At 50.5% G+C, this 27477-nt stretch overlaps 2 protein-coding genes and 1 pseudogene across 5 annotated transcripts in view; 1 reads left to right on the forward strand and 2 right to left on the reverse strand.

Moving 5' to 3' along the window:
* The first annotated feature begins 6389 nt into the window (after positions 1-6389).
* TIMM22 (translocase of inner mitochondrial membrane 22) lies at positions 6390-13683 on the forward strand. Its single transcript, XM_090290773.1, has 4 exons — positions 6390-6916; positions 10993-11189; positions 11650-11722; positions 13110-13683. Exons 1-4 carry the CDS (start codon positions 6679-6681, stop codon positions 13184-13186), a joined length of 585 nt encoding a protein of 194 aa, XP_090146899.1. The 5' UTR covers positions 6390-6678; the 3' UTR covers positions 13187-13683.
* On the reverse strand, positions 8693-10188 carry LOC149997911 (Y-box-binding protein 3 pseudogene; annotated as a pseudogene).
* Positions 13684-15481: 1798 nt separating the features above from the next.
* ABR (ABR activator of RhoGEF and GTPase) overlaps positions 15482-27477 on the reverse strand; it is a 175366-nt gene continuing 163370 nt past the window's right edge. For all 4 annotated transcript variants that reach the window (XM_090290769.1, XM_090290770.1, XM_090290771.1 and 1 more), the window contains 7 exons: positions 24610-24669; positions 24231-24340; positions 23391-23530; positions 22198-22332; positions 21203-21308; positions 18765-18912; positions 15482-18127 (listed from right to left, as the gene is read on the reverse strand). In XM_090290769.1, the coding sequence (XP_090146895.1) occupies positions 18038-18127; positions 18765-18912; positions 21203-21308; positions 22198-22332; positions 23391-23530; positions 24231-24340; positions 24610-24669 (789 nt within the window). In that variant the 3' untranslated portion in view covers positions 15482-18037. The remainder of the gene's footprint in view (positions 18128-18764; positions 18913-21202; positions 21309-22197; positions 22333-23390; positions 23531-24230; positions 24341-24609; positions 24670-27477) is intronic.

Genomic DNA, 27477 nt, shown 5'->3' on the forward strand with positions numbered 1-27477 from the left:
ACATTCCTTGGTATTCAAGTGAAGTAGCATTTGTACACAAAGATGTATTTGTACAGATATTTATTATACACTGGTAAAATTAGAAAAACACTGGGAAGAGCCTCATTGTGTTATCACTGAGATGATTCTATTAAGGCACTTTCATCATTAGGGCTATAATCTGGCCACTGAAAAGAATTAAGGAGATTTCTCTGTACCCTTATTAGTCTTTGTTCTCCAGAGAACAGAAACAGAATAGGCAGATAGATAATAAGGAATTGACTCATGATTATGGAGGCTGAGAAGTCCCAAAATCTATGGTTAGCCAGCTGGAGACCCGGGAGAGCCAGTGATAGTTCCAGTCCGAGTCCAAAGGCCTGAGAATCAGGAGAGCTGATGGTGCAAGCTCCAGTCTGAGTCTGAGTTTGAAGGCAAGAGAAGACCTATGTCCCAGCTTGAAGACACATAGACAGAGGGAATTCTTACTTCACCGTCACCTTGATTCACTTTTTTTGTTCTATTCAGGCCTTCAGCCTTCTGGATGAGGCCCACCACGCTGGGGAGGGAGGACAGTCTTCTTTACTCAGCCACCTGTTCTCATGCTAATCTCACCTAGAAGCACCCTCACAGCCATATCCAGAATAACATTTAACCAAATATCTGGGCACATCACAAGTCTCCCCCTTGTCAACTTGGCAACTATATGCATCTCCTCAAACCATATTTACTCTCCAGTGAAGACAATAAAGGGGTCTTAATTCCACCTGACATGATACAGCTATCCTGTGTACAACCAAAAATGCACTAGCCCCATCATCAAAAGAGGAGGTAAAGTCTTTTGACATTCTGTAACTTAAATACTATGATATAAAGTCAATCATCTTATGTTACATGATAAGGGAATAAGAGAGAAAACAAAGATATTTATCACACACAGATACACACACACAAATATATTTGTAACAACATAAGGAGGAAATGCTTATGACAATTATAGCTCTCATTTCTAAAACTGGTCACGTGGTTACAGCTGGTAGTTGTATCTACCTTCTTCTGCTATCCCTTTTGTATCCCCTTTGCCTTCAGCAAGCACCTCAGCTGGTCATGGTTCTTCACCTGGTGAAATGACTCAGATCTTTATTTCTGATCGGTCTGCACCATTCCAATCCCGCCTAGATTACATTGTTGTAGTTTTCCATTGATCTTAATCACAGAGTATGGTAACTAAGCAACGTCCTGCATTTCAGAATACTCTTTTTTACCTCCATTGTAGACTAGTAGTCCACTTCCTCCTTAGTAGTCAGGATCAATCCCGCCATCCAGAGCAGTGACTTCCTTCTTTACCAGATAATTCAGAGGCGTGAGAAGCCCACAGCGGCTGGGTCTTAACTTCCAGTACGATGGAATCATGGTTGTGCCTCCAGGTAGAAGCATTTTTCCCTTTGGACCTAAGATATCTAGGCCAGCACAACATAAGGTTGTGGGAACAAGGAGCAAAAACTGTGCTAGTGGGTGACTGAGGTGGCAGTGAGTGATGACACTCACATTTCCACACCTTGACTCCTGGACTCATCACAGCCAGACATGGAATAACTCTGAGATGCAGCACAGGAGAAAGTAAGGTGCAGAATAGGTAAGATGTATTTGGCTACCACTTGTAAATTTTTAAGTGGAGAAAAATACTTACATATACACTCACAAACATAACATTTATATATGCATGAGATACATCTGGAAAGACATTTAAGAAACAGTAACAGATTGCTTTGGGAAGGGAGCTGAAGGAAATAAGAGAAAAATATGGGAGCTATAATTCTAGTCCAAGAAATAAGCACTTTTTGAAATTTCAAAAAGGACGTATTCAAAAGATCAGATAATATAAGTGGAAAAGAAATATATAAAGTACATCAGGACATCTAAAAAGGAAAGAAAAAAAAGTCTTACAAAAACTCAAATTCTATTATAACAAAACTGTAGTACAAAATGTACATTTTGATTGATTATGAAAGTTTTCCAGGTTCACATAGTTAAAAAAGTAATTAACAGAATTTGAATTAAAATGGATTCAAACAAAAGGTTGAATTCCATTTCATTGAGAGTTCCTGTAAAAGATTTTACCTATAGATCAATGCTATTTTACAGTTTCTACACCTGCTTTATCTTTTCCTTTTTAGAAAGTTGGTCTTTTGCAGCAGAGCCACCGGTAAAGGAAGTTGCTTTATAGAGAGGTAAGTGAAGCAAAATATAGAGCTGGGACCTGATGAGGATCAAGATGAAGGAAGGTAGGGAAGGGCGCTGTCCTCCTTGCTTACAGGAGAAGTGTGGGTGGGTTACATCAGGCACCGCTGGAAGCATGTGAGACAGATTCCTACACGCTAACACTTTCAAATGAACACTGAAGAAATGTGAAATGACTATAAGCTTAGATATCCTACAGAAGCCAAAGGACAATTTGGTGTGTAGGTAGGTGAAGAGGGAGTTTGGGGGACTGCAAATCTGGGATTGAAAGCAGAACCAGGACTCAGGATGCTGAAGCCAACCTGGGTTTTAGGGGAAAACTCCCATCCCTGCCCAAGAGCAGCACTTTGGTATAAGGTGGGCTCTTTTTGTTCATATGAGGCAGCAATTCCCAAGCAGTGCATTCTATCCTGGATTATTATTACTCTGCCTGATCAGAGGCCTTCTTTCCAGTGTTCCCTGCAGATTTTACCTACAGATCAATGCTATTTTACAGTTTCTACACCTGTTTTATCTTTTCCTTTTTAGAAAGTTGGTCTTTTGCAGCAGAGCCACCGGTAAGGGAAACGTTTTGCCAACGTGGAAGAGGTGAAACAAAAAATGGCAGAAGCACTAAAAGGCGTCAAAATCTATGAGTTCAAAACTGTTTTGAGCAGTGGGAAAATGTCTCAATAGGTGTATTGCATCAAATGGAGAGCACTTTGAAGGTGACTGAAGTTTAAACATGTGAGAATAAATACACAATTTTTTATAAATAAATTTCAGGTTTTGGAGTTCAATTATGAGTGTTTTTATGTGAGAAAAAAAAAAGTTATAACAAAAAAATGCAGAATTCCACTCGCCCTGCCTGTGCCAAGGCCCCAGCAAAGCTACACCCCTGCTGTCCCAGTCCTGGGAAAGTTCATCGTCAGCACAGAGGATGTCCGGGCTTTCTCCTTCAGCTATGAAAGTAGCACCAGACACAGAAAGCTCTGGGTTTGGGGAGGGTGGCAAGTGGGAAAAGGGATCACTAATGATTTTGCGCATGGAGGGAAAAGCAGAGAAACAAGTCTGCCTCTGTCCGGGTCTCCCACTGGGTGAACAGTCCCTGAGGCCTCCTAACCAATCGTGCATCAAGTCTGGTCTGCGCTTGGCAGGACGTGGCCATCTTGGCTGCTGCTGGACCTGTGAAGTGGAGTGCCTTTCTTCAGAGCTAAATAAAAGACTGGTAGGAATCAGTGGCTTTTTTTCTCAACAAATTGGTCCAAACCCTTGAATACCAGCAGCCCTTTGAGCAAGTGAAACTTGATTAAAGGTTTAAGACTAAACTGGCAACGTGCCACCTTTCCCTTCTTCTCTGCCCATGGCCCCCCCTGCAGCGGGACCCTAGCCTCATGGTGTACTCCAGGCTTGTTAGCCAAACAGTTGTTCCCATCTCAGTGGAGCTCCAAGTTGTGTGAATCTCCTTTCAGTGAGAGGGTATTACAGACAATGGCTGCTATTTGCCTCCCTTGCTGCTGACCTAAGAGATGCTGTATAGGTATCTTTGGGGGACCTAGGGTTGTCTAGGAGGGCCCCATAGGGAGGAAGAGACAGGTGATATGGCAGTACAGCCAGGTAGGGGGCAGCCTCTGCCCAGGTGCAGCGCATGACCCATCATTCCTTCCTAACCAGCTACTCCAGCCAAACAGGTGTAAAGGGCTTATGCAACCACATGGGACAGGTGGTGCAAGGATTGTACCAACTCTTGATTCCTGAACATCCTTAGATTTCACCTGACCTACACTCCTCACTTGAAGGTGAAGCCATCCTGATGGATATTGTCACCTTTTCAGAGTAGTTTCACTTCTGCTCCAGCCCAGCTACAGCCACATCTTATTAATATCCTTCCTTCCATGAGTTTCTCAGATGCTATATTTCCATCCTTAGCTCCTAGCTATACTCTGGCTTTGGAGGACATGGGTCAAGGCCCTTTAAAGACAAAGTCACTTGTCCAGTACCCACTAGTTATAGTAAATCAGTTGGCTACTCAGAGTAGCTATGTGGCATAACTTCTACCAGCAACGGGACTAATCAGACTACTCATTATTACCAAATTCACATACCACTCAGATCCACATAGGACACACTGCCCTTCTCAACTTGGACCTCCTCATTCTATCCCACTGACGCTATTTCTTCTACTTCTGGGCTCCAATGACATACTGAGAGAACAATAGGCCAGATGGAGTCTCAGACACCCAAGTGAGAAATGATCAGGCCTTCCTCCAGTGTAGCACCTACTCATTTGTGCCACTACCTGGAGTCCTTCAAGTGGTGGGTCACCAGTTCAGAGTGTTCTGACTTTCTTACAAGACTCCTCCCCACCCCCCGTGAATCTAAATCATCTTTAACTATCCCTTATTCTCTGTGACCAATGAGATGCTGTCCCAACCCTCCATCCTTGTCAGAAAAGACAACCTGGGATGGAGAACCAAATTGTAACATGAGACCTGCTGGACCCCCAATGATGCCTTGGACAGATAAGGTCACTACACTATTGGCAAAGGGTCAGCCCAGGGAAACAGACGTGGGAAACCACTTCTCATTTCTGGAACATGCTTGAAGAGGTTCAAGTTCTCCATCAGGTGAAACTCATTCCACCTAATGAAAAAGATGGGTGAGGGGAGAGAGACACCAGATTAGTGTCTGTATCTGTAACTGTTCTTTCTCCATCTGTGACCTAGGCCAACAATGCTCCATAAAAGGGTTCCTCCCTCATGTACCATGGCCACATGGCATTTCTGTGCATGCTTTCTTGGGTGTCATCTGAACTCTGCTGTAGACCCTTAATATTCAGATTGATTATTGCTCTCTAACTAGTCCCATGGATTAATTGTTTAGACCATTGATTTCCAAGGCCACCTTGCCTCAGATATGCCTGCAGGCCTGTCCCAACTTCTCTCTTTGGTCCAACTTCGGCCTTTAAAACCTCAGCATGAATCATAGCCCTGGGCCCCTCATTCATCTAGAAGGAAAGGGTGTTTGCCTGGGTGTTAGAAGTGCCTGTGGAAATTGTCTGGTTTATGTGCTTATGAAAAAGGTCTAGCTGGAGATAAAGATCTGAGAGTCACTAATGCAAGAGAGGTGGTCGTAGAAGCCACAAATGTGGATGAGTTGCTCAGGTAGAGTGAGCTTCATGAGAAGAGAATAAGGGATGAAGCCTTGAGAGGACCAAGAGGAAAAGGGAAAAGGTAACTCAGAGGTGCCTGCAAAGAAGACTGAACAATTGGAGAGCCTGTAGCAAAACTGGGAGAGCGAAGCTCCACTGAAGCTGTGAAGAAATTCAGAGGAGGGAGGAGTCAACAGTGTCAAATGCAGCTGAGAAGTCTCGTAAAATGAGGTCCGAATTAGATTCAACAAGTGTGAAGTCCTAGGAACCTTAGGACTAGCTCCTTCGGTGGCTGGAGCAAGAGTTGGGTAAATTGTATGCTATGCTTGGCAGCACAGAGAACTCTGAAAACCAAACAAGGATCTCTGCCTATGTTGTCTGGCTATCCTCACTACCTTCTGTTTCCATTTGTATTTCTCTTAGCGGGTACACCCTAATACATTGCTAGTCTGGATCAATAGTTTGAGTTCTATTTTAGTACCATAAAAACTAAGTTTTTTTCTGGGATCATATTTAGTACTATCTCATTTTACCTTCAGGTTCTGAGTTTGCAAGCTGGTAATTGGTTGAACAGATATAAAGTTCAACAAATATAAATTTGGCTTTTCATGGCAATTTTAGTCCTACATCACTCGTTCCACTGACAACAACCAGTTGCAGTGAATAGCAGTCTTACCCTCTCCTGTGCTCTCCATCTAGTCACCTCCACTTCCTGTCACCGTCCCTGATTTTTCTTACGCTTGGCTAGCTTCGCTCATCAAAGATTTAATTATTGAACAAAACAATTACGCCATACATTCATACCCTGCTTTCACGTTCACTTACAAAGCACCCTCCATTCCACCTCACAGCACATGCAAGGAATAGACTGTAAGGGCAGTGGCAAGGCGACTCCTGCCGGCGCCCCGGCGCGCTGCAGCTTCACGGGTGCGCTCCCGCCCGTCCAGAGCTACAGAGGAGGACCGGGCTGAGTGCGAGCGCAAGGCTTCCTGGGAAATGTCTTGGGCGTACGAGTTAGAACTACAAATCCCGGTAGGCACCGCACTGCAGCCCCGAAGATGTGGGTGCGCTGGTGAATCTGAATCTTGTTTGTCACTGTCATTGGGAATGCTGCACAAACCTGATTCAGTATTCACAAGAGGCTTTGGGGGAACATAACAGTTACGCCAGGTGCACACGAACGGACTTGAGTTCTGCAATTTCCTCGGATTTGCTGGAGGTGGCGAATCTGCCGTTGCGACACAGTGCCTAGGCACTTAAAGCCCCAACGTGAAGCTCGTGAAATCTGCTGCGGGAGGAAGGACGCCAGGGTTTCTTGGGCAACTGCAGTCATGGCGGCCCCTGCCCCCAGTGCCCGCGGTCCCGCGCCCGAGGCGGCAGGTTCCGCCGAAGCCCCGCTGCAGTACAGCCTTCTCCTGCAGTACCTGGTGGGTGACAAGCGTCAGCCCCGGCTCCTGGAGCCTGGAAGCCTGGGCGGGATCCCGAGTCCGGCCAAGAGTGAGGAACAGAAGATGATCGAGAAGGCGATGGAGAGCTGCGCCTTCAAGGCAGCGCTGGCCTGCGTGGGAGGTGAGGCAAGGCGAGGGGGCCCTTGGGAGACTGAGGGTTTGGATGGCAGCGGGGTCCTCTGGCAAGAAGACCACGCGCCTGGGAGGCGAGGAGCCTGTGGGTCTCGACCTTGACAGCGCCCCCGCCTCGTTCGGTGAACTCAGCAACCTTTCTAGACCCTCTGGAAATTGGATCAGAGATTCGGTGCTATGGGGCGGGGCCTGGACGTCACAAAATGGTTGCCTTGGTTCATCATTCGTTCAGTCGCTTTTAAATAGTCATTCTTTCAATAAATTGTTACTGAGCAGCCGTCCCGTGCCAAGCGGCGGAGAGACAGGGTGAGAGACAAGAGCCCTGTTCTCCGGAAGCTAACATTCTTATATTTATCTATCGAAGAATGTCTGGCAGAAAAAGGCTGCAGACGTTGGAAACGGCCAGTGCAAAGGTCTGGCGGGAGCTAGCTTGAGGTTTGAAAACAGAAAGGCCATTGTGGCCAGTGCACTAGACAGCAGTGAACAAAGGGGAAAGAGTCTGGACTTGGCTTTAAAACGAACAAACAAAATAGCCTTTTGAGGATTTGAGAACATACAGTGTCCCCCCAGTGTGCAGGGTAAAGGGATTGGCCATATATATATGTACATGAGCTGAAATCTCATTGAGAATGACAGACACGAGTACAGCGAGGGTGTAAATGTGAAGTACAGTAGGAAGAAGAAAGAGAAAGCGTTTTTTTGGTTTGGGGGGAAGGCCACAAGGGGAGGTGTGACTGGAGCCGTATCTTGAAGGACTGAGAGAATGGGGGTGGGCAAAGAGGAAGAGAAATGCCGTTTCAAGTTGGGGTGGAGTGGGGGATTTGGGCTTTTTGTCTATAGGTGTGAGGGCAGTAATTGATGGTGCTTTAGGAGAGTTAACAAGTTATGAGCATGACTCAGCCTGGAGTGTGGTGAAGGAAAGAAGCGTGGGTAGGGAGACCAGATAGGAAATTTGCTAGACTGAAGGTTCATGAGGAATGGTCTGGGTCTTTGTTCATCACTGTGTTTGACCCTGATATATCACTTACATATTTGTTGAAATGAATGAATCTTTGTAGTGCTCCAGTGTGGAAGTGATAAAGGCCCTAAACTGGGATAATTGTGGACATGGGGTTGTAGGGGGAAGCAGAGAAACATAAATGCCCTTAAGGTTTGTAGCTGGAGTGATTGGAAAGAAAGAGCCATAAGCAAGAAAATCTGGAGAAGGTGCCCCTGATTTCATTGAACATGTACGGTTGACTCTAGAATAACATGGGTTTGAACCGTGTGAGTCCACCCATACGTGGATATTTTTCAATAAATACCTGTATTGTTTTCTGTCCTCTGCTGGGAGTCCACAGATGTAGTAGGCTTACCATATGCATTGATCTACACCATTTTATATAGGGAACTTGAGCGCCTGCGGATTTTGGTATTTATGGCTGGGGTCGGTCTGGAACCAATTCCCCACAGATAACAAAGGACAACTAAGGTTTTTTCCCCCAAGGGTAAAAATTTCATTTTTGTGGAACTTCATGCTGCACATTTTCAAAGAGAGTCACATAAGAAAGCAAAAATGTTATCTCCCCCATCATCCTAGAAATAAATAAGAAGGGCATAACTTTTTTTTCTTTTTTAATTATAACACTTGGTCCTGGCTGGTGTGGCTCAGTGGATTGAATGCTGGCCTGTGAACCAAAGGATCGCAGGTTCGATTCCCAGTCAGGGCACATGCCTGGGTTGCAGGCCAGGTCCCCAGTTGGGGGCATGTGAGAGGCAACCACACATTGATGTTTCTCTCCCTCTCTTCCCCTCTCTCTAAAAATAAATAAAATCTTTAAATTATGACACTTGGAAATTTAACACCAGCATCTAAAATGAACAGAAAGGGGTGGGGAGCATTTACAATATAGTTCAGATTTCTTTGGTTGGGGTTCTCCCCATATGGTATTAATATTTCATCTTTCATACCAAAACAGTGAAAACAAGGAAAAAAAATAGAAACCTAATGGTTGCTGAAACTGGGGGTGGGGATTGCTCTCATCTTCTCTGCAGGCATTCCCAGGAAAATTGCTGGAAACATTGGCTAACATTCTCCTTTTGTACTTGTTTCATAAAGAATAATTGTTACATCTCAATGTCCACATCTTGCACTGTATTGCTTTGGTGTTGGTGAGGTTGTGGTCTGCTTTTTATTTCATTTTTTTGAATGGTCCTTAATTCTTTAGGTCATCTACTTATGGGGAAGGTGCTGGGGGAGCCTGGTGTTACTCAGCACTGCTCCGCTCCGTGGCTGGAGCAGGGTTCTCAGATGGCACTTCACCTGCCTTGGTCTCTTTGCCATCTTGTGAAGGAGCATTCAGAGGATGGGGGTGATGCGGTTAGGTGTAAGGCGCCAGTGTCCATGGTGAGCAGATGCCTGGTTTGGACTGTCGCGCTTGTTGGTTCTATGGTCAGCCTCTCCCACAGCTGGGGCAGGCTGGGGGTGAGGAGGTGTCCCCTACAGTACCTTGGAGGGTGAGCTGGATTTCGATGAACAGGTCCCTGAAGCTGCCTCTGGGACTCCATCCTTCATCTCTGCAGTCTCACCAGCCTGTCTTCTGTTGGGATGGGGAAAGACCTGTGAGTGAAGGTCAAAGGTCCATCCCAGGTGGTATGGCAGTAACCCAGCTGGTACTGAGGGCAGTACTAGGGGGTGTACAGCTGACTCAGGGACCCAGAGAACTGCCTGTCAATGGCAGGGGGTCATATTCTTTACTGCTGCTGCTCCCTTCCTCCCCCTCCTCCCCAGCGTAATTACGGGCTGTGCACGGCATCTGCCATAGCAGCCAAGTCTGTAGCAGCGCAGGGTGGCAGCATAAACCACTGCCTTCTGCAGGAATGCCATGTAGGCCAGTCACATTGGCTGCTTCGGCACCCTTCTCTTCTTCCACTACATCCAACTCGACAGTTCCTGCGTCTCCTGTACGGCGCAGATATTCCCATGGGTTATTCTTGACGGCATTCTTGGTGTCATTTCGATTTATAAATCCATATCCATTTCTGCACCATTTGACAGTGCCAAGGACTTTGGCAGCAAGAACTTTTTTTCTCTGTGTCTTCACTGCTGGAGGCAGCCATGTCCCCACCAGGGTTTCCTGCAACGATGGTGGAGGGTCTGGGGGCCTGGGCCTGGGGCCCATCGCTGCCCATGGGCTCTTGGGCTCTGATGAAGCCTGTGGGAGGGTGGCGGCAGCGGTGTCAGTGGTGGCCTTGCCTGCCTGGCACATGCTGCCTCCTTTGCTCTTACTCGGGTACTTCGGTGGTGGTCAGGGCGACTGGGCTGGTGGGCTGTGCACTGGCTCTTGGGTTCCTTGCTAGATCTTACTCAGGACAACTAAGTTTGGGGGGAGTCAAAAGTTATGCGTGGATTTTTTACTGGGGGGACCTTGGCACCCCTCCCTAACCCTTGCATTGTTCAAAGGTCAACTGTATTGACCTTGAGGTGATGAGAGGACATTCGCATGGAAATGTCCAGCAGGCTCAGCAAGGTCAGATGTGGACAGCAGTGTGGTGTTTGCCATTTAGTAGCTGTGTGACTTTAGGGAAGTTACTTAACCTCTCTGAGCCTCAGTTTCTTCAGCTACAGAAAAGAGAGGATAATTGTATGTACCTCACAGGATTATTGTGAAGAATAAGTGAGGCTGTAACTGTAAAGTGTCAAGAGTATTTGGCACATGGTGTTTACTAAATGACTATTATGAATGGTACCATTGTTAAGGGAGTGATTTGCAAAGTTGATAGCTTAACTCAAGGGTGACTGGTTACATGTGGGAGTGTAGAGAGAGAACAGAGGGTTAGAGACTGAATCTTGAGGAATACAGTATTAGACAATGAAATGAAAAAGAAATCCAAGAAGAGACAGAAGAAACTCTCAGCAAGATAGATCCTGGATTATGTAATGTGGAAACCAGGCAAGTGGCGAGTTTGGGTGGCAAGGGGTGTGGAGTGTCCCCTTCATTGGTGGCCGCCCAGAAGGTGCTGTTTGAATATGCTCCCATTACAGTAACTCAGAAAATGTCAATCTTCATCTCTGTTTCTTTTTAGGATTTGTCTTGGGAGGTGCATTTGGGGTGTTCACTGCCGGCATTGATACCAATGTGGGCTTTGACCCTAAGGATCCCTACCGTACTCCGACGGCAAGAGAAGTTCTTAAAGACATGGGGCAGAGAGGAATGTCCTACGCCAAAAATTTTGCCATTGTGGGCGCCATGTTTTCTTGCACTGAGTGTTTGGTAGAATCTGTAAGTGCCTCTGCCTTCTGAGAAAGCCTCGCCTGCTGCCAGCTATGACTTCTGAAGAGAAATGCTCTTAATGTTTTTAGAAAGCAAATCAGAAATGCCTGATACTTTCTAGGTTGGACTTCCATTAAGTAGCCCCTGATGTAAACTTTCTGTGTTTATGACTTGGGCTTGCATGACCTTTACTTCCTTTTGCAGGCTAGAAGTTGGTTAATGATTTTAAACACAAGACTTACTGGGGAACACGAGAGATTTTGATTACTTCCCCAGCATTGCACTTAGTTTCGGTGCTCTGGAAGCATCCATGAACACATTCACATTTTAGGAACTATACTTCTGAAAGAAAAAGATTAGGTTTCCTTTGGGAGAGACTAAATTAGTCAGCTAGAAACCCTGTGCTTTTTCGCTTGATCGCCCTGTCTGGCTTGCTTCTTTGGCTCTAAACTGCACTTCCCACCCGCAGTACCGGGGAAAATCCGACTGGAAGAACAGTGTCATTAGTGGCTGCATCACCGGAGGAGCCATTGGTTTCAGAGGTTAGTAAACAGCTCTCAGGTGGTTTTCTTTGTGGCCTTGGACAACATGCTGAAATTGACATTTCTAATCATACGAGTGTTCCAGGGACAGCCTGAGGCATGTGTGGACACTTGATATTCTTCCCTTCAGACAAATTAATCACATTTGCTTATGTGTCACCTCAGTTTTGGAAGCTTCAGGGTTTCTTATCTTGGCACTATTGATATTTTGGAGCAGATAAGTCTTTGCTGGGGGAAGACAGGGGATGTCCACGTATTTAAGGATGCTTAGCAGCATCCCTGGCCTCTACCCCACTAGGTGCTAATTGGGAGAACTAAAAGTATCTCCGGACATTGCCAAATGTCCCCTGGGGGCCAAAATCGCTCTCCGTTGGTAACCACTGATAGATCTAGATCTGTCTTAGGAAAAGAACTGCCCCCATATTGGAAATATGGGGAGAACTTCCTCACAGTAAGTAACCCCTTGAGTATGTTGATACGCAGGATAATATGGCAGCATATGGCTAGGTCCCATTCAGCACTGGAGAGCCCATTTGTCCACGTATCATGCTGGAACTTGTTCCATGCATTTCCAGTATTTAGACATTTTTCTTAATAATTTTGTGTATAAGTTATCATTGTAATGTCTTTCTGCAGTTGGGGATTCTTAGATTCCTCCCCATGGAAAGCCAAATATAGGTATTTAAGAAATGTTTGATTATCAGCTGTAAATGATGGAGAAAGAAACCAGTTTCCTGTCACTTCTGCCTCCTGGGCTCCCATTGAGTGTGTGCTGTGGGGGGTCAGTGACTTGACTTTCCTAACAGCGTCCATTGCTGGGCCGCTCGCTCTGCTGTGCCCTGACTTACTCAAAGAAAAAAGCCTGTTTTTTCATTTCCTGAGAGGCAGGATGGTTTGCTATCATTAAAAGCCTGCTTTTGCTCCTGGAACAGCCATTTATGATTTAGAGAGTAACTTTCCCTTTGGTCTTCCCATTGCTTGGCTCTGTCAGGGCCTTTGAGCAGCTCAGCCCCCTCTAGGGCTGCTTTGATCACCTTCCCAGGAATTCACTCCATAAACAAATCAGAGTAACAGGCCATATGCTTTCACTTGATTCTAAGGGCTGGTTTTCTTAACCAGTTTCCTGCCTGTGAGGGGCTACTTTCATGGGCCTGGAAATATTAATTCTTTGGAATGAGACAAGTTAAACGAATGTACAGTTTAGCTAGAGCACCCTGGATTAGATCATGTACAGGGCTGCACTGAAGTCTTAGAGATCTCTGATAGGCTGAATGACTTAGAGGGCTAAGCTGGTTTCTTTGCAGCTGTGGGTGTGCAGACTTTTTGCGAGTGTAGTCTGACCCAGCAACTGTCACCACAGATAATGTCATTTCTGTTTGCTTTACAGCTGGCTTAAAGGCTGGGGTCATTGGCTGTGGAGGTTTTGCCGCTTTCTCTGCTGCAATCGATTACTATCTGCGGTGAGAGTGACTGCCTGCCGGGAAGGACGGCCCAGCCCAGGCTCGGAGTTGCTCTGTGGAGGGCATTTTCTGCACCATTCCCGGGCACTTGCTTCAGACATTGAAGACACTTCTTTCCCCTCCTGTAGCTGATGCTGTGAGGGAGCCCATCGGCTGCTGCAGGCCTCCAGCCTCTGGGCAGCCGCCCTCCCTGCCAGGCTGTACGGGGATGTGCCATGCCTGCCTCTCCCCTTCCGGCAGATGAGGAGTCAGTGTGTTCACTTGTAGAAATTAAGCTCCACAAAGCTTCAATCCTGACCACACCTGGCCCTCTGGTGTTTCGGTGCCATGGGAACAGAGGTGACTTTCCAGACCCAGGAAGCTGTCCTGCCTTGGAGCTCCATGCCGTCCCTCTCATGGATCAGGGCAGGGCAGTCAAGGTACGCCTTCCGGCCAGTGACATCCTGTTGTTTAGCATTCTGCTATCCTTGTTAAAAATATATATTTATATTACAGTTTAAATGGTTTATTTTTATTTTCAAATTTTACAGTTCCCCAAAATGGTGCCAGGTGGCCCAAAGATTGAACATTGAAAGGAGAAGAACTGAGAAAGCGCCTGAGGAGTGTGGGGTTGTTGATTCTCAGGGCTTGTAGAGCGATGTTATCCTCACTGAGGCTATTCCATCGGCCAGGGCCTTCCCCTTAGGGAGCCAGTCTAGCCACATCCTGGGACACACTGGAACCCCACGCATAAGTCCTCCTGACATCCTCTAAAAACCCTCCTGTGGGCTGGCCTCCCCTACCTGCTGGGGTTACGCTTTGAGCCCTGGACCAGGCCAACTCAGGGACAACCTGTGAAGGGTCCTGCTGTCATCATCCCGATGACTCAGTGACAGCAGGTGCTGGGTAAAATCAGACACTGCTCAGAGGCTGTTCACCACCACCTTGTTCTCTGGTGTGTTTTATTTTAACATAGCATTTTTTACCTGACCTGATAGTCCTTCTCTGACAACAGCAGCTCAGCCTAATTGGGTGCCATAGGCAACAAAAGTAGCCTTTTTTAAAAAATTGGGATTTGCTCCAGATTCTGCTTTACTCTGGTGCTTTCTGGCGTGATGAAGTTGATGAGTCCGGGGCAGGAGGTAGGCTTGGTGGGGACCTGTAATCCCGGCCATTGTTAGCAAGCGGTTACGTCTTTTTTCCTACTGCACAGTAACTCCTCTGCCTCTTTCTTTCTCCTCACATGCCTGCTGTCTTCTAGCCCACCCACCCTTAACCAGATTTCAAAGACTCAGCTGGAACATCCAGGCGTCCAGAGTGTGTGTTTGTGTGTGAGTGATAACGTCAAACCCGGCTGGTAACACCTTCCTCTGGCCATGCCTGCTGTCACCTCTGGAATGAGTGTGAGTAGTGCACAGAGCTCATGTCCTTCTATGGTGAATTCTATATAACACCTGTCCCAGTCTCACAGGCATGAGGCGTCTTCGCTGCTAGGCTGTCTGGGGTGTCCTCAGAGGTCTGAGGACAAATTCAGAATTGTTTTCTACACTGTCCTAAAGAAGTCATCTATAAGCACTTGGAGATCAAAAGCAGATACTCCTCCTGGCACCTGCCAAGAGTGCTGGGATGCCCAACATCTCCTACCAGCCAGCCAGTCCAGTGCATGGGGTCAGATACACTGATCGCCAAATACAAGATGTGCTGCCCTCGCCACTGCCTTGGAAGAGACCAGCCCTGGGCTGTCAGTAGCCATCAGTTCAATAAGCGAAGCATTGTCCACACTGACTATTGAACCAGGAAAGGAGATGAATAGTTTCCTGTTTTAGATGGCAAGGAGACAGTATGACCTCATAAACCAAACACCAATTTCCAGAGACATCTGTTCCTGATCTCCAGAATAAACACAGTGTCCGATGGCTTGGGCTGATGGGAGCCTCCATGAACCCCACCGGCTCTCCTAAAGGAAGGCGGGGCTCTCTTGGGGATACAGCCTTGCTGCAGGCAGATTAGGCCAAAAGATGACCCACCTCCAAGGAAAATGTAGAGAAAAGTTTACATAAAATAAGCCTCCACTTGAAAGGACAAATTCCTATTTCTCTGAGGCATACTGATGGCCACATCCCTGACAGGGCACTTACAGCTGGCGGCTTGAGCTCCCCTCCCTCAAACTGCCACAGTTTGGGGAACTCAAGGGGAATGACCTAGGTAAATGGATTCCCGGAAACATGCATCTGGATGCAGCCTGAAGAGTTAAAAACATTTAGATTAGTGGTCTTCCCTGGACTACTGGGAGCACAAATGTCTGCACCACAGGGCCGAGTTGTGTGCAAATGTTGGGGCTTTGCATTTTTTTATTAACATTTTTCTCTCACATGGTTTACATCAATTTATAATAATCTACATAAGGTGAAACAGAACAGACAAAAAATATATCCTTACCAACTTATTAAAGTCAAATATTAATGAAGGGTCCCATCCTACCTGTATCGGCAAAAACCAGCAGCCCATAGTCATTGCCAGCAAGGACAGGCTGACCAGGATTCCAGCAGCCTGTCTGCGGAGTCTGTTGGCACAGCCTGCCCTGCCGGGCACAGTGGCTGGGGGTCCTGGGCTGCACAGTCCCAGTTTCTCAGGCGCATCCACGGGCTGTTTCCTTGGTGCAGCTAAGTCCAGGTCTGGTGCCTGCCCCTCCCCACTCCGGGGGTACAGTTTATAAACATTCTCAGTCTTTCTAGCTTTCCTCCCACTCTCTCACCGCCTACACCTGGGGGCTGCAACAGCTACCTGATGCTGAGAAGTCAACATCCCTTATTTTGGGGAGGTGGGATGCACCCATTTTTGGCTACAACTAGCTCAAGCTGGGCCTCCAGTTCATTACCATCAATGGCTTTGGAAGCAAGAGCCTTCCATGCCACATACCAACTCCTGAGTGTCAAGTAGAGACTCCAGGGATGAGCAGATGCTGGGATCTTTAGCTTCAAGTTCTTTCCCCATCTCCTGCAGGGCTCCTAGCTAAGCTGCTAACAGGTAGCTAAGTGGTCAGTATTTCCCTCCTCTTGGCCATCTCCTTCCTCGGATGTGCACAGAATCTGTACCGTTCTGCCCAAGACTGGGCAACAGGTGTAAACAAGGTCAGAAAGGGCCCTGCTTCTCATTCTCACGGAGCAAGTGCTGCAGCTTTAGGGCCAGCAGTCCCTTCTTTAAAACTCAGCCCTGAGCTCAAGCTGTGGGAGCTGTTCTCTCCAGTCCTGAGGGCCAGGAATCTACTCTGCCACACAGGAGAGCCGAGGAGCTTGTATCACAACTCAGTCCCCTGCAGCCCAGGAGTGACCACCCTTCCAGGCTCCCACCACAGTCTGGCAGCTCCTGCTCACACCAGAAGAAAGAAGTATCTGGGTATACTTCTCACCCCTTTCCAGTACTGAGCCCAATGGGTCTCAAAGTGGGGCATGGACCTGCTCATCCCTAGCTCCGGAGCAGAGCATCAACAACGAGGGTCTCCAGCAAAACCCAATGCCAACAGGTGGTGCCTGTAACTCCTCATCCTTCTCCAGCTTCCTGAGTTCCCAAGTTCATCCGAAAGGCTGCATCTGGAAGCTGGGGGTGAGAGGCAGCCGCACAACACCTGCCCTTCCCAGGCCCTGGAACGCACGTGGCCGTGAGGGCTGTCCCATGGCAGTGCTTGGCTGCAGAGAATGTAAAATCTAAGGCAAAGGTACCGCAAGGTACGTGAGGCGCCAGGAAGGGCTAGTCTCCTGATGGAGCCTGCCTGTGTCTGGATACCTGCTTCAGCCGTGTCAGCTGTCTTCCTGGAGGCTAGCTCCACTGGAAAATCTACTACAACACCTCGCTGCTGACAGCGGCTTCCCCCAACTCAGGACCCCCCGTGCTGCGTGGCGTTCCTCTGATGCTCAGCCAGTGCTGCCTCAGTGGCTGCCTCTGCCACCTCCCCTGATTCTGTCCTCTCCTCTGGCTATAGCAGATCACTCGTGAGTCTTCACACTCAAAGGAAACAGAACTTGGGGAGAAAGGAACTGAAAATCAGTAGAAGAAACAGTCAAAATGCCTCACTGGCAGGTAGGAGACAGAACAGATAAACCACAGAAATGGAGATTCTCAGGTGGAAAATTCCAGAAATCTCCTCTCCAGCTCTGTGCTAAGCTGAGGATTAGTGTGAGTCTGTCTCCTTGTCCAACATCTGCACAGGCAGCAAGGCAAGCAGGTGTGCTTCCACAGGTGGGGGGCAAGGGGAGGGCTGGGGGGTGGGGCTGCGGTGGCCTCAGACGGGCCACCTCGGTCACCGCCACTCACAGCCTCCTCAGAACTTTCAAGGTGATGGAGCAAAAAACCAAGGCTGCACATGCATGCAGGCAGGCTGGGAGGGAGGAGCGGGAGGAGGAAACCGAGGGGAAGCTGCCAGAAGACTGCACTCTGGGAGCAGGGCCAAGAGAGGCTAAGTTGGCAGCAGTTACTGAGCGCCAAATAAAAGCCCTTGGACTGGACTCAGGAGGAAAGAAAGTGTTGGAGGAAATGAAAGAACAAAGCAGGCCGTCTGTGTGCCCATACGGGTCAGCCACTACCTCTTCTGCAGGACAAACAGACATAAAACAATTCCCGAATGGCATGGAGCATTAGACACAACCAGAAGTACAGAGGGCAGGAGCCCAGGGTGCAGCGGTGAGGCTGGGGGCTGGGTCAGCTGGCTTTGTACAAGGTGGCACAAAAGATGCACATATTCCAGTTCTTGGAAATCTGTGTCCCTTGGAGTCTGGAGTGCTGGGTTTGGGAGTTTTCTATTGTAGTCTTTCAAGTCTGTGTTGGGTCCCCCAGCTGGAGAGGCCGGTTCAGCCACCCCCACAGCTGCTCCCACCTGGGGCTACACATCGGTGGAGAAGTACAGTGTGTTCCGCTTCAGTTCTGCGAAGGAAATGGGGGGGTGCTGCAGGTAGTAGAGGAGGACCTGGACCTGTGGGGAGACAGGGGAGACTGAGGCGGGGCCCTTGTCCTCACGGCCCTCCTCTGATCTCTTGAGAAGAAATGGTCCCCAGGCTGGGGTCACGTCCGTGTTGCTCCCTTCTCAGGCTGGCTTCTGCCACTTCCCCTTCCTTGGCAGCCCAGGTGTGTCTGCCATTTGCAGCAGTAGGGGGCGCTGCAGGGCAGAGGGTGAGGAGTTTGGGGGCCCGTCCCAACCTGTCTCCAGAGGCTGGCCTTGGCTTGACAGCCTGCCTCAGACTGGACCCTGCCCTGGGTCTGCAGGGATCCCAAGGAAGCTTCCTGACCCAGAAGAAGTCCTAGACCTCCCATGCACAAAGACAAGGGCCCCGCTTTTTCCTATACCCCTGGGCTTCCTTTCTGAGCGGAGGCACTCCCAGGATCACAGCCAGCACCTGGGCCCTGGTCTAGGGGCCTTAGTGTAACCTCTGTCTTGGTCTGGGAGGGGCAGGACTGTCCAGAGCCCTGCCTCCCTGGTGACAGCCTACACACCATCAGCCCAGTTGCTCAGGAGGGCAGGAGCGTGGGACTCTGAGCTGTCTTCTCTCCACCCCTCAGGGGGGCTTTTCTCATCCCTCCACCAGCCACCGGCCCGGGTAGTGTGGCGGTACCTGTGCCATGACGTCATGGGACCAGATGTCTGCAGCTGACGTGAGGTGTGCTTTGCTCTCCACTTCTGAGGGTCTCAGTAACGTGGGGCCAAACACAGTAGCCAAGTTGTGAAGGGACATTTTGTTGATGGGCTCCTTCTCAGCAACCCTAAAAGGGAGGGAAGCGGGAAATAAGTCATGTCTCGGCAGCCTCTTAGAGCTGCAGACCCTTGGCTTTGGGTATAAAAGCTCCTAGAGGGGTCCCCTAAAGGTGGTTACTAGAATTCTTCCCCTAAGGGTAGAGACCTCTTGGTAGGGAGGGAACTAGGACAAGGAACCAAGTCCCCAGCTCTGTCTCGGTACATTCCTATAACAGATTCCCAGCTCCGGAGCCACCCCCTGAACTGATGGTAAACTGCCAGAGCCAGAAGGACCCACTCCAACACCTTTGCCTTAGAATAATATCACTGGCCCAAGAACTTCCCCAATAATAACTCATACTCCTCAGAATCCTCTGGGTAGTATTAGCATCTCCGTTGCACAGATGAAGAAACCAAAGTACAGGGAGGTTAAGTGACTTGCCTGAGGTCACACAGCTAGCAAGTGGTAGAGCTGGGCTGTGAACCCAGGCAGCTGCCTCCAGAGCCCCTGCTCTTCACCACTCTGGGCTTTACCCTCGACCAGTCAAGCTGTGGTGCATGGCCCAGGGGAAGAGGCAGCGTGGGTGGGGCAGGGGCAGGGGCAGGAGCCCCAGCGGCAGTTGCTAACTGGACCTGAGGCTCTGCCTGCTGTGCTGTGGCAGGAATAATCCTGGTCCCAGGTGGAGTCCAGGGGCTGTTCTCCCACTCCTTTCCAGAAGGGTCTATCTCATGGGACCCCAGAGTTGCCTCCTTTTGGATCTTCCTCTGCTTCTCTTGCATAATAGGCCAGATGCTCTATAGATATTTCCCCTGAGTGACAGCAGGGGCTGCCATCTGTGGCTGGTGTCCAGGAAGTTCAGTACTACCCCCAACATATCTGAGAGGCCCTGGACCTCCCTGGTCCTAGGAAATGTTTCTGGGGCTGAGACCCACCCGCCCCAAGCAGCGCCTCTCACCCCACTCTCTTTACCCTCATTCCCAGCCTCCAGGCAAGAGTCATGGATGTGCCTGCTGACAACTTTGGAAACAGGCAAACACTGCCATGCCAGGAGGCAGCTGTGCAGCTGGCCCAGCCACACACACACACACACACACACACACACACACACACTGACAACTTTGGAAACAGGCAAACACTGCCATGCCAGGAGGCAGCTGTGCAGCTGGCGCACACACACACACACACACACACACACACACACACACACACACACACCACCCCCCCACCACCCCCGCCAGGGGCCTAGATGTGGGAACAGACTGTGCCCGGTTCCCAGGGTGGAAAACCTAATGATTTTTCCCTTCACACTCCGTGTGTCCTCCCCACAGTGCTCACCAGGCTGTTTGGGAATTTGTTGGGGTTTTGGTCCTGGCCAAACCAGAGAGAATGTCTCATAATGGGAAAAACAAGACAGCAGCCCCAGGCATTTCCAGGTCTTGGCTGGCCTTCCTGAGCCTGGCCTGGCTGAGCAGAAGCTGGGAGCCTGGGTCTGGGGCCTGGGGCTGAGCTCAGGAAGGACCCGGCCCATAGCACAGCCCCCTCTCCAGGCTCCCTGGTCCTGGGTGGCGGAGTTAAGGGACACCTGGGGACTTTTCCTTCCCACTCATACCCCAGACCAGTTCTGGGCTCAAAGTGAATGGATAAGGACACCTAAGGACTAGTTTCAGTTTGAACTTTGTCGCTGGCCTCAACTTCAGCCGCTCTTGGTTTTGACCCAGTTATACAAGGAGCGAGCAAGCGGGGAAAAGGTGGGAAGGGCTTTAGTTTACGTTGTGGGAGATGTGGATTCTAGGGACAGAGCCTGCTAACCTCAGCAAATCCTTGCTGGACTGGGGATGTTTCTCTGTTAGATAAGATGTGGTCAAGACCACCAGGTATCTCACTTTTTGACTACGACACAAAATAACAAACACTTATGTTGTAAAGTGCATGTGGCTGTAACTGAACAGAACAGGACACATGTGCACACTCGGCCTGTCGCACACCCTGATGCTACCTGTTCTTTCCATTTCAAATATGCTATGTTGATTGAATGCCCCACTTGACTGTAAAATTCATCTATGGTTTTTGGCTCTAGCCTGGCCTTTCCAAGTATTCTATGGCCACTATTTCAGGTTGTTATTAGGACACAAATATTTCTCAAACCAGAATCTAAGTGTAAAAACTTGAAAAGCAAACTCTCATCCTCCTCTGGATGGCCCAGGAGAGGCTAGCACCCACGAGGAGGCGGGTCCTGCAGCTGGGGTGTACTCTCCAGCAGGTGCCTGCCCTGGGCTCCTTGCCCCATCCCAGCCCCTGGCAGGGCCCCTGTCCGTTACCTTTTCAAGTGTTCCAGCAGGAAGAGGAAGGTGATGAGGTTGGGGTCGGGCAGGGAGCGGAGCAGATGCATCATGCAGTTTTCCTTGGCAGCAGGGTCTGACAGGGCTGTGGGGAGAGATGGGGCTAGGGCAGGGCTTGGCTCCCATGCAGGGAGGCCCTAGCCAGTGCCCCTGTGGTCAGCAGATTGCAGGACCCGGAGGGAGAGCCCAGGCTGCCAGGGGTCAGGAAAGCAGACCCTGCAGGGAAGGGCCCGGTTTCTTCCCAAGGGTGGGCTGTGAACAGTGTGAACAGTCAGTTCCTGCAGGAGGCCCCATCCACAGCCTCTTAACTGCCAGGATGCAGGTGGGCGGGGAGCAGACACACAGCCTCCCCTCACTGCGCAGGCCTTTGCAGTGGGTGCCATTCCCTACCCTGGTCCGTAAGGCTCAGTTTAAGACAACGAGGGCACTGGTGACAATGTTCTCTCTCTAACCGTGTCCAACGCTGGAGCGCGGCAGCGAGCGGCACAGAGCAGCCTTCCGTGGGGCTCCTCATTTCTCATGGTGGCTGAAGCCCTGGTCTGCCCCAGGGGAAGAGGCAGGAGGGGGCACCCAGGCCTGTATTTGGCTCAGGCGGGTGGGGGCCAGAGTCCTGCCAGCCAGAGCCCTCCGCCTCCTGCCCAGCCACGGCACAGGTGAGAGGTGAGCAGGTGCTCCTCTGGAAGGCTCAGCACCAGCCACAGTGCGCTCCAGCTCTAACCAGGTTTCTCCTTGGCTCTGGGGTGCTGGCCCCTGGCCACCCACTGCAGGGCACTCAGGTTTCCAAGCAAGGAGGTCACTGTCCACGGAGGAAGCACAGAGGGCAGCCCATAGGATGAGGGGAGAGAGGCAGGTGAGAGGGTCCAGCCTCTGGCTCAGGCACACTGGGCAGACCAACGAGCAAAGGAAGCCGCAGACTATGCCCTGCCGGTCAGGAGCCCTGGCTTAGCCCGGCCCTCAGGGTCCCAGAGCCTCACCGATGCCCTCCATGAAGGCGGGGTAAAGTCGGTCTGTGAGGAGGGGCTCGGGCAGCTCTCGGAAGTAGAGCTTGAGGGTGCCGGCGATGGCGTTGATGTCCATGTCACTCAGCATCAGCAGGATGTCCTTGTTATCTGTAGAGGAGGCGACGATCAGGGGCCACGTTGGCCTGAGCCACCTTTCTCTCATGCACCCCTCAGCTGGTTGGGTGCAGCTCTGTTCCATTCCCTATCCACTCTTCAACCACCAGGGGTGCCCCACCCACTCCATCTCTGGTCTGGTCTCCCCCAGAAAGGCAGGATGCAGGTAGTGCCCATAGGTGGTCTGTGGCTCAGATCCATTGGGAGAGGGGAGGGGAGCAGAGTACTGGAGCCACATTCGAACCACGAGGGTCATACTCCCTCCTTCCAAGCGGAATCTCCCCACTGGTAAGTCCTTCTCTGGAAGGCAATGCACATTTTTCACACCTAAAATCATGTTGCAACAAAGCCTGAGCTTCCAGGGTGCAGAGAGGAGCCATGTGCCATCATGTCCCCAGCCTCCCACCCGAGGTTTCCTGGACACGTCTGCTTGGCAGCCACCCAGGGACACCCAGGAGCCCCCTCTCTGAGTCCATGGACTCAGCACTGCCTGGCCTGCTCTGGTTCCCTGGCAACTGGGCATCAGTGGTGAGGGCAAGAAGACCTAGGAAGGTCAGGTCCACCATCACTGAGGAGATTGCAGTCAAAGCTAGAGACGGCAAAGCCCCACCCAGAGGGTGGGCACACGGGACCCTAGAGACAGCAGAGGGGACCTGAGCCAGCCAGCCAAGACTCAAAGTCTTTCCTTTTCTCATATCCCCCTAGGAACCTGGGAGCTGGTCAGAAAGATCTAAGTGTAAGTCACTCTACAAGCTGGGTGAGCCTGGACACGTGACTCAGGCTCTGAGTCTGAGTTTCCTTATCTGTAGCAACGGGGAAGATTGGAGGGACAGGGGCTACATGAGAAAGTGCAGAAAGAGCCCCTGACACAGGGACTCAGAAATGGTCCCACCGCATCCACAGACCAAGGCTCCCCCGCCATCGGCCAGACGGGGCCTCTCCCTGGGGAAGCCCCCCCCCCCCCCCGGTTCCATGGGGCTGTCCCACCAGCCCTATGAGCCTGCTGGGGTACCCCCCTAGCCCCCGCCTCCTGGGCGGGCTTCCAGACTCACTGGCATCAAAGACGGCCTTCAGCGCCTGGATGTCTGTGGCCACCCCTGATATCCGGTAGATGCCGACCTCCTCAATGCCCCTCTTCTCCACCTCCTCCACACACTGCCGGACGATGTAGGGCACCTTGGAGCGCTCCCGCCTGTGGGGGAGGGGACATGAGGGAGGGTGGAGGGGGGCCTCCCAGTGACAGACCCATCGCCCCCCTCCCTCAATAGCTTGGCCTTGGAGAGCTCTAGCCTCTGGAATCAGGAGGTGGGGGGCAAGGACAGGGCTGAGAAAGAAGCTCTGCACCCCTGACACACAGCCCATGAAGGCTTGCCTGCTGGGGGACAGCAAGGGACAAAGGATTGAAGTTTGGGGACATAAGCCCAAAGACAGAGGAAAGAATGTTCCTTAGAACAGAGGTCTCAGATTCAAGTGCTGTAGAAGACCCAGCAGGTAGCCCATACAAGGGAGGTGGGAGGTGGGGACAAGGGGACGGTGGTGAGCTGAGGGTGCGTGCCCTCTCCTGAGGGGCAGCCGCTGTTCGGGTCCAGCCACCTATGCCAAATTAAAGTGGGGGCCTCCCTACTGTTGTCAAACCTCCCCACTGATCACGAGCAGCTGATGGCCTGGCATTGCCACAGGCCCTCTCCCACGGTTTACATGCTGGCTCATTTGTTTCTCAAGTAGCACAGGAGACAGCAAATACACCTCTGTGGGCCACTTTTGGCCTCCAAACATGCCATCGTGACTGCTGAACTGGAGCGTGACTGATCCGGGGCCAGGCGTGGGCAGGGGGGGCTGACAGCGACCCTGGGCACTGACGCCAGCACTCGGGCCCCGCAGGCAGCACCTACTTAGTCACCACGCTGATCTTCACACCAAAGACGCCGGTCTGCTTTTTGGACGGGGTTCTCTTCAGGCTCATATCTCGGCTGGTGAATTTCATGGAGAATTCCACTTTGATCTGGTTGGGGTGAGGCAGGATATGAGCACCTGAGGAGTACCCCAAAAACCTAGGGTCCTCTTCCCCAGAACTGCAAACAAGGCCTACCTCTAGCACTCAGGGCTCCCTGAAATAAATAATACCAGCAGGGCAGGAGTGGGAAGGGTGTAGGCGGGGGAGAAGGGAGAGGGACCCGGCTAAGGGGACGGGGGCAGGTAGCACCCCGAGGACACGGGCCGAGGCTGGGCTGCCCACCCACTGTGTAGACACTTCCTGTCTCGCCAGCTCACCCCATTCATCTCGATCACATCTGTGTGCCAATTCTTGGTCTCTACAGTTTGTGGATCCAACTGGGAAGAAAGAAAGAAAAACATTGAACGTGAGTGAGGGAAAGATGAAAGCTCAGAAACCAAGCCGGAGCTCGAGCTGTTGCTCAGCTGCTGCCTGCAAGCTGGCTAAACGGTTAGGAAGGCAGAGTGGGGGCCTGACGCTCACCCTTATATCAGCCCTCTAGGGTGGCTTCAGCCCCCAGCGCTCCTGCCCTGCTAGGGAAGGGCTACCCCCGACTCAGTGAAGGAGGCAGGGCACACTGTTAGGTACTTTTGCCCATCACACCTCATTCACTCCTGGCTGCCACCCTGTGAGGTGGGATACCACCCACACGTCACACACGCAGAGGCTGAGGCTCATGGGCAGTAAGCAACCTGCATGACCCCAGAATGGGAGCGACAGTGGGGGTGCAGCCCGTGCAGTGGAGGGGCTGAGCAGGAGGCGTCACAATGCAGAGGGGAAGGCCCAGGGTTGGGGGTCGGGGGTCGGGCTGCTGGGTCTGCATCCTGGCTCCGCAGCTGCACGAACTTGGGAAGTTTCACCCTCGCTGAGCCTCTTCTGTTCATCTGCTCGCTGCACTCAGTAACAGCGCCTTTCTCACCGAGTGGTTGTGGAGACTCAGCGGCATAACTTGGGGTAAGCGACGGGCCCCCAGGAAAGCAAACGCTCTGCAGGGGAGGCCCCCACATTGGGCAGGAGCCCCAGGGAAGTGGGGGTGACAGGGGAGGCACAGGGGCCTCCCTCACAAGGGGTCTGGACAGAATTCCGTTTCTCTAACCCAGTGGCCTTCAAACTGCTTTTCCTTGTGCCCCCGCCCCCAATCTGAAAAACTGTGCACACCCTGGCACATTTTTAAGTCAACAACTGAACATTTCCAAAGCAAGTTTAAATACTTGCAAGGAATAAAATTTCCAAAGTAATGTAAATGTTTACATCCTAAAATAAAACTGTTACCTCATTCCTTTAAATGTGTTCAGTGAATCCAAATGCCATATTGACTTATACCCACTGTCATCTACTTAAAAACCACGAACAAGCCATTCTTTCCCTTGAATTTGTTTCCGTTCTATTTTCCCAAAGAATTTTGTCCTAGTTTGTCTTTTTTTATTTTAAAGTCTTTTATTCATCACCCTATTCTATTTCACTTCAACAAAAATATCTGTATAAATGGAAATGAAAGGTTTCCTGAGACCATAAGGTTCCAAATAGCCAAATCATGTGCTGAATTAGTTATTACCATAATTACGAGTATATAATAACAACATTAACCAACAAATTACAAGTTTTAGTAAATATTCAGCAGCAAAGTACTGTTTTGATATTGCATCTCTTAATCAGATGGGTAGAGCATTTTTCCTGTTTTAGTTCTGTATGTATATGAACATTCTTTTTTGCTGGGGTAACGCAGGCTTCAGCATCAATTCTGTCTGTATTATTTTTGTTTTGTTTTGAAAGATGTAAAGAATGAAACATCCTGTTCACGGAAATAAGTAGATGCGGCTGAAGATAGTTTTATTATAGAAATGTTAGGCAATTTTAAACCTTTTTCCTCATTATTTGCCTTAAATTGCACATAGACCGATTATGAAAATTTATTTTAATTTATTTTATTTATTTTAAATAAATAAATTTATTTATTGTAATCTCAGCTCACAATCCATCAGTTTTGTAGAAAACAAAGGAGGGAAGCCACCTGACTCGCGAAAGGACCTGTAACGCAGGCACTGCAGTCTTTCACTTTTTCAGCGCCCCCGCCAACCTTCCAAGTGCCCCTCCGTTGCGCACCCAGGAGGTGTGAGACCGTGGGCCAAGCCCCCCAGTGAGCCCTGAGCTCCCCTGCGGAGAGGGGTAGTCCAAGCACCTTTGCCGGATGATCGCTTTTTACAGCAGCACCCATGGGAGTTGAGGATCTGCAAACGGAATCCCTTGGACTCTCCCTGCCACACAATCCCTGCAGTCTCGGCACTCCCCCCCCGCCCCCCCGAGGCCTATGCAGTTCAAACCGCTGCTCTCACAGCCTCACCACAGGGGCAAACTGGATGTGGGTCAACTTAACCCAGGGTGGGCTGGGCCCTGGGGCTTCCTACAGCTTGAGTGAGTCCTTCCTGAAACTTCTATCATGCACACACCAGCTGGGGACAGGTGGCACCCAAGCATCTGATGGGGTCTGGGGTCTGCATCTGGGCCAGCTCGGGCCCAGGCCCAGGCTTCACCATTCAGTTCCCTGCCTGGAGGAGGCACAGGGCTGAGAACAGGAGAGGGAGAGCGGGTGTGGAGACAACAGAACCCGCTCCCCGCCACACACACGCTCCCCACCAAAACACAGGGAAGCGTGCAGACTCACCAGCCTGGCTGCTGCCGGGGTCTCTAATCCAGAAGACTTGGGGCCAAGTGTCCTACTGGGTCCCAAAGGAAGCCCCAAGTCGGCCTCACCTTCCTGAAGCCTCCCTCGCCTCTAAGCTTTTTGGTCCCAAACCCTCACCAGGCCTTCATCCCATCCAGAACACAGCGTCTTGGACACAGGGCCTGGTTCTGCCCCCAGCCCTGGCCTCCAGCAGCGGCCACCTGGAGTAGGGAGACCTTTTTGTTGACAGAGGCAGACACTAATGTCGAACACACACTCTGGAGTGACCTCCCCTTTTTCAGCAAGTCTCTGCAGGCATCAGCATGAACCTCAGGCCAATTCCATGGTCATGGTACCTGGCTAGATTCACCTAACATCATTCCCCTGGCCTGGCACTCCTGGCAGCTGCCACTGACATGGGAGTGGCATCTGGACACAGCCTGCAGAGCGGTGGGGGGAGAAGTGTGGGAACTGAGAGGCAGAC

This window comes from Furipterus horrens, unplaced genomic scaffold, assembly GCF_987537825.1.
Source record: "Furipterus horrens unplaced genomic scaffold, mFurHor1.1.pri manual_scaffold_11, whole genome shotgun sequence".
Lineage (NCBI taxonomy): Eukaryota > Metazoa > Chordata > Mammalia > Chiroptera > Furipteridae > Furipterus > Furipterus horrens.